The 6,693-nt window shown below is 40.6% G+C and overlaps 1 protein-coding gene across 1 annotated transcript; it reads right to left on the reverse strand.

The window, feature by feature from the left end:
- Positions 1 to 201: 201 nt before the first annotated feature.
- Positions 202 to 5,421, reverse strand: sult1st6 (sulfotransferase family 1, cytosolic sulfotransferase 6). Its single transcript, XM_079492434.1, has 7 exons — positions 4,884 to 5,421; positions 4,629 to 4,757; positions 2,656 to 2,753; positions 2,190 to 2,316; positions 1,110 to 1,204; positions 798 to 978; positions 202 to 447 (listed from the first exon to the last, which is right to left on the reverse strand). The coding sequence occupies exons 1-7, from the start codon at positions 5,068 to 5,070 to the stop codon at positions 335 to 337; spliced, it is 930 nt and encodes a 309-aa protein (XP_079348560.1). The 5' UTR covers positions 5,071 to 5,421; the 3' UTR covers positions 202 to 334.
- Between the last annotated feature and the right edge of the window lie 1,272 nt (positions 5,422 to 6,693).

The raw sequence follows: 6,693 nt of genomic DNA on the forward strand, positions 1-6,693 counted from the left end.
CTCACATGAACACTTTTGGTCTTATAGATATATCGTTTACGTGACAAGTTGCAATAAAGTGATTACAAATGAATGTATTGTATTGTGTAGTACATTTTTGTTGAGCAATACAATCAACATAGATTTTCTCCTGTATATTTACCATACTAGATAGATAGATAGATAGATAGATAGATATGCACAAATAAGGCAAAGTGACTATTGTGTTGTAGTTCACTGTTGAATCTCTGATCTCTTAAGGCGATTCCTGGCGACTGCAGAGTGCTGTCAAGTACAAAATGGGTCTTTTGTTTGCAGCACTGCCTGCATCGATTTAGAAAACAGGAAGTCCACTTTAGATCTGGGTTCTGAATGGTATGTCGGTTCCCTTCATTTGCTTTGCATAGTCTTCATCAAACATCTTTGATTGTTCAGGGGTGAAGTGATTGGCCCAATCACCTACCTCACCTGAATATGAAGGGAGAAAAAGAAAAGATAGAAGAAAACAGGACTCGGTAGAATAATTGTTGTTTTCCAGCAGACCCAGTTAGTCTAGAAAGTAACTGCTAGGGGGCACCATTGGATCTTGTAAACTTTAGCATGTGCAAAACCAGTAGACAGATTCACAAATTCCGGGCATTCCAATTGCACAGCTTTAAAAATGATGGTTGATTATGGCTGATTTTAGCCATATGGATGTACACAGGCGAATTGATGCACACAGGATAAATCAGCCGTACCCATACTTTTTATTCACTTTTTCCTAGGGGCAAGCAATGTACTGTTTTGGATTGCAGGATAATCAGAGATCAACTGACCTTTTCTCATGAAAGGAGAGATAGAGTGGTCAAACACAGGCCCTGCGATAAACGAGTAGTTTGCCATAGGGTTCTCTTTCATGACCTTGAACGAAGTGAGTTCCACAATGTGGTTGATGACATCATCAGAGAGGGACATGTCAAGGTAGTGCATGATGCGTTCCACTTCACGTCGTGGGTTCTAGGGAGACAGAGGTTTTGAGTGTGAGTGTGTGGATGAGAGAGAGAGAGAGAGAGAGAGAGAGAGAGAGAGACACACAGAGAGAGAGAAAGACAGAGAGAGAGAGAAAGACATCTTAACTTAGTTCTAACCTCCTTCATGTCCTCATAGAAAAGAAACAGGATGCTCTTCTTATCTCTCTCCTCCCAGTAATCCTTCACATGGTCATACCAGGAGCCCCATGCCACTGTTGGAAACAGCAGTCAGTCCAGTTTTTATCGTGGCCAGAGTTATACAGTATAATTGAATAGCACTAGAATGGCAATCCAAGCTGTAAATGTACAGTCAAGTGTCGAAGTGTCCTTGAGCAAGACCCGGAACCCCCAATTGCTCCCGGTGTGCAGGTTGATGCCTTGTATGGTTTCCTTCGCCATCTGTGCATGAATGGGTGAATGTAATGCACAATCTATGTAAAGCGCCTTGGATAAAGACACTATATGAATACACCATTTACAATCCTACTATAAATGTGCCACGTCTCTGCGTACGTGCGTACGTGTGTGTACGGTTGTAATGCACGTAACTCGAGAACCGTTTGACCCACCGACTTCACATTCGACACACGCGTTCCACACCCCCACAGGGAGTGCAGTGCCAGGTATCGAGTCGGTCGGACCCACGGTTCTCCAGAACCACCACAAAAGGCTCTGGTTAGGCTCTGCCAATGGGCCTAATGAGGTCAACTCCTTTCACCTGGGCCAGGCTCTGCCAGTGGGCCGAATTGATTGCCAAGTACACTTTTCAGTTTGCAGTCTTCACACACAGGCACATACACAGATCTCCATGTGGGACACATGTGGGCTGACAGTTAAAATGGGTGCTATGACAACGTATATCATTAGGTTCCCAAGTTGCATCGTTCCCAAGTAGGCCGGTGGCCGACTGCGACGGGCACGTACAGGTCTAGTACTTCAAACTCTGGACTCTGTCCATTTGGTTACATACTCTCTCTTAAATTTACACTAAGCATTGAGTAGTACTGTAGTGTGCAGCCAAAACTCAACGGCATTAGGGCTGGTGCTTTGTGGTAACTTCCTAGCAATATACCTTTATACTAGGCTCTAGTATACATCAATAACCTACAGTATGCTATCTATGCTGCTGCATAGATAAGTTTTACTCTTATACCTGTACACAAGATGTAACAATAAAGTACAACCTTGAACCCTTACATTCTCCTCGCATGAACTTGTGGATGTAGCCATCCCAGGGCCCTGGCTCTGGCTGTGTCTGATTCATACGGTCAAAGTGATAGTAGCTCACCATGTTGTCCTTAGCGTTGCGCGCCACATAGATCACCTTAGGATGCCAGAGGAAGAAAGAGTCAGAGGGAGGATTCAGGAGGATACAGAGATTGGGTGAAATTTAGGGCTGCAACTAGATGATCTTCTTAGCGATTATTCAACCAATTAATTTGTATATATAGATCTACAAATTGATTTTAACCACCTAAAAGTTATTTTATACTTAATGGTAAAATATTGATCAATTATTTTATACAGTTATTGATTATCAATATTTTGTTTTACAATTGATTAAATTGATTATTTGATTAACTTTGCACCCTTAGTGAAATTATGTTCTCGACTCCTTTGAATTTGAATTTACCTTAATTTAAACTTTAAACTTTGAACTTACCTTGCATTTGTTTCCCCAAAATCCAGTTGGCACCAGTTGGAGTGGCAGATGAGTCTTAATGACTCTTGGTGGATCCATTTTCTTCAGAAGGTCAATACCTGAAACATGTAGTTATTCCAGTCAATCTATTTGATGTAAAACATTATATTCAGTTTCAACAGACAGACAGACAGACAGACAGACAGACAGACAGACAGACAGACAGACAGACAGACAGACAGACAGACAGACAGACAGACAGACAGACATGACTGCAGGCAGTCTATCTGTCTATCTCACATTCTGCAGAGGTCGGCAAGTAAGTTTGGCATCAGGCAATGCTTTTCTAAGCAATTAGATGACGGGCCAGAACATAATCAATGTGACATATGCTTATATAATAAGAACTATATTGCTATAAAAGTTCATAAATAAGTATTTGTGTGGTAATCAAGCTTGCTGATAGAAATGCTTGTGTAATGATTTTCTGCAGGCCACATCCTGAACAAAAGCTCTTCATGGATCAGCTTTTTCATTGTTCAAATGGTTCTTCTTGCATGCATGTGAAACAGGTTTGTTGTTATGTTTTTGTTTGAACAGTATAAAATGCTGCATTTATATTGGGCCTTGGTTTACATGTGCATTACATTCGCCCATTTACATCCTGATGGCAGAGCTGGAAACCATGCCTGGGTGTTATGTCTGTAGTATTTTCTTGTCAGTTCTCTCCTTTCCCCAGGTACTGCTCTTACCCCCCCCCCCCCCCCCCCCCCTCTCTCTCTCTGTGAGCTGCAGAGAGTGACTGATTGACCACACATTCAATTTATGAGAGCTTGGCTGTTAAAAACCTGAGGAAGAGTGCAGGGCCGGCGGTGGACTCTTCGGCTGCTGATAACCTAAGCCTAATCCTTACATTGCACTAATTTTACGTTTTTATTGGACTATTGGGACGTTGGAATAATGGTCCATCAGATTAATGGGTAGCCCCACTTATTTTACACAACAACTAGAGAGGGTTTATGTGTTGTTTGTGTTTTGCACAACCATGGTAAATCTCAAGTGTTGAGTTGTGTGTAGACCGGCTTTCAGTGGCCTCTCCCTTGGGAAGGGAGTGTCTTTGAATGTTGTGTTTGTCCTTGTGTCAAGGCATCTCAGTTTACTATTTATTTTTTATTTATTTAGATTGATGGTATATTTCAACTTTCAGAATATACAGTACGTATTTGGCCGTTTGGATATTTTCTTTTCTTTTTTCCCCATTTCATTGTTGAGGGCCTTACACACCTATAGCATTATAACGCAACACTAGAAACTCTCTTTCAGACTTCTTATTAACAAAGAAGACAACTATCTGTTAAAATGGGATAAGCGGGAGTCACACGCTATTTTTATTTTTTTATTTTTAATGTTCACTTTTGTCATACTCTGTTTCTCCTTCGTTTCTGCTTTATTTATTCGTTGCAAACATTTTAGCTGTACCCTGTTTATTGAAAAATATGAATCATTAAAAAAAATAACAACACTAGACAAACCGCCATGCACGTTTCTACTCTTCAGGGGCAATATGCATACAGCTTAATGTTTACCTGTGTTGCCCAAATTAACATACAGCGAAATATGTTAATTTAATTCTTCTGAAAAGCTCAGAAGCAATACCAATAGTTCCACAGCAACAAAACTGGTTGTGTATTAACTTAAGGCAACAGCAATGTCAAGCAATTTCTAATTCCTCGCACAATGCATGGGTGGTGAATAATGGAAACAGGATACATGGAGACTGCAGACTGCAGTTATGAAGCTGGACCAGGTCCTTCTATTTTGCCCACATGCTTCTGAACATTGTTGATAATGTTAATAATAAATAAATAACTTATTCATAAATAAGTGAGTTCTAACTGAAATGGTCTAGTCCACACCATGATGATTATATATAGATACCTCCTTTGTGTTACTCTCCACATTACATGCTCACTAGACATTTTGGGAATGCATACCTGAGGGGATGGGGGGAGGAGAGAAGATTTCCAGGAAGGGAATCCTGATAATTGTTGGAGCCCTTCTGCAAATCTCGGCATCTCCATTGTGAAGGAGCAGGTCTACTATCTCCTGGGTCCATGTGGTTCCTTATGATCAAAGACAGGTAAAAACACTGAATGTCCGCTGCATAATATTCAAATGAATGAATTCTATTCTATTCTTCTGAAGCTCTATTGTATAATTGCCAGTCTACAGGTATAGAGAAAAGCTACCTGCTTTGGGATAGGTGGCGATGAGGAGATCTGAGGGGTGAGGTTGAAAAGCCCAGATAGAGTCCCAGTTGTTGGCAATGTGGTTCATAAGAGGTATACCCCTGATGGGGATAAGTGGGAAACGATAGATGGCATCCCGGGCCTTCTCAATGGCATCGGACATGGATATCTTCTCCTCCTCTGACATGACTTAACGGTGGTGTCAGATGAAAACAAAGTTGTCAGAAAGATGTCAGCAGCAACTGACTGCCGCCAACACCACACAGCTAGACCTTGCTCTTTTTTCTTTTTCTGGTCCCGTGTCAAATATGCACAGCCGGTCACTCACTGGAGCTGTGAATTTGAACTTTCTGCAAAAATGTTCCTGCTTGATTTAATTCCAAAGTACACGATAGGTTTACACTCTGTGTAAACATCCACTTTATATTATGTTCCCATAGCTGGCCTCTTTCAAACAGCAGCAAGTCTTTTAGTTTTGTCTTTGTGTGAACTCCTCTTGTTTCTTCTTGGTCCTCAGCATTACATTTCCTTTTCCCTTTCCAAATTTAACATCCCCTTTTCTAGGGATTTCTTCCCAAACCCCTCCCTCTTGAAGATTGATTTGAAGATGAAATGCTTCAGTCACTCTAAAACAGGTCTCCTCTTTTTCACTTCTATCGTCACTGTCTATGTCTGAATGGTTCACATGACTGTCTACACTGGCAGTTCCACAGACAGACCTGCTATAAGTGCCCTTATGTAGCCTAACTAGCCCAGTTACATCTGAACTCCACTCTTGCTCCCAACAATAATATACTGAATATTATTCCTGAATCCAAAATTCTAGGAAAGGACAAGGGAGGGTCTTAAATCCCTGCATTCCACACGAACCAACCACCATGGTAATGTCATTTCTGAGGGAGGAGCATGCTACTCATATTCTCCATGAGTTAGGTTGAGCATTAACTTTGGCAGGTTTAACCAGATGAACAGGGAAGCAATAAGGAACAATTATAGAGAAATTGCTCTTTTTGGTACAGTAATACCAATAAAAAAAAGCAAGAAATCAAGCTTTTTGTTATGGCCTTTCTGTACCCAAAACTGACATATGTGTGGTGTGACTACTAATTTTCTTACAGAATACTGACATTACTGAGAGACAAACAATACCCTCTCCTGCACTAACCTTTGGACCCTTAAGGTTAAAGTGATCTAGTCATGAGCCATGCAGTCACTGCCTTTTTCCTGAAAAGGTTTCTTGCTCTGGATACAACTTGCAAACTTACAAACACTTGATTCCCCAAGATTCATAATAGTTTAATGGTCACATAAGTTCAATCAGACATTGCACACTGCCTGCCCACTTCTCTACTAAGAGTTGTGCGTGTTAAATAGTGGGACCTAACATTTCCCAAAATGTATAAGAATCAGTGCAATAATTAGTTTTATATTGTATTTGTAAGCTATTCCTAAACCTGACAAGTTATTAAACTGTACAGTCCTGCTTATGAATTGGGTGCAATTGTTGTGTGATAACACAAAATGCATGCATAATAATATTGTGAGTTAACAAAACATCGTGAAGGACCCCTGGCTGGATCACACCCATCTTTCATAAACATCAACAACATTGATTCTGAAATAGTTAACTATACATTACAGATAGGTGTGACTCCCTCTGGTGTTGTGATGGATCTGGGATAACACGTTTGTTTGTGGATCGTGTTCGTGTCCATAGAGTTTTATAATTATATCGATCGTGATCGTGTCACGACAAAAATAAAATCAGTGGAATGATTTTTTTTTCTATTGTTCTATAAATGGTCTGCGG

The sequence above is a fragment of the Electrona antarctica genome (assembly GCF_951216825.1).
Source record: "Electrona antarctica genome assembly, chromosome: 22".
Classification (NCBI taxonomy): Eukaryota; Metazoa; Chordata; class Actinopteri; order Myctophiformes; family Myctophidae; genus Electrona; species Electrona antarctica.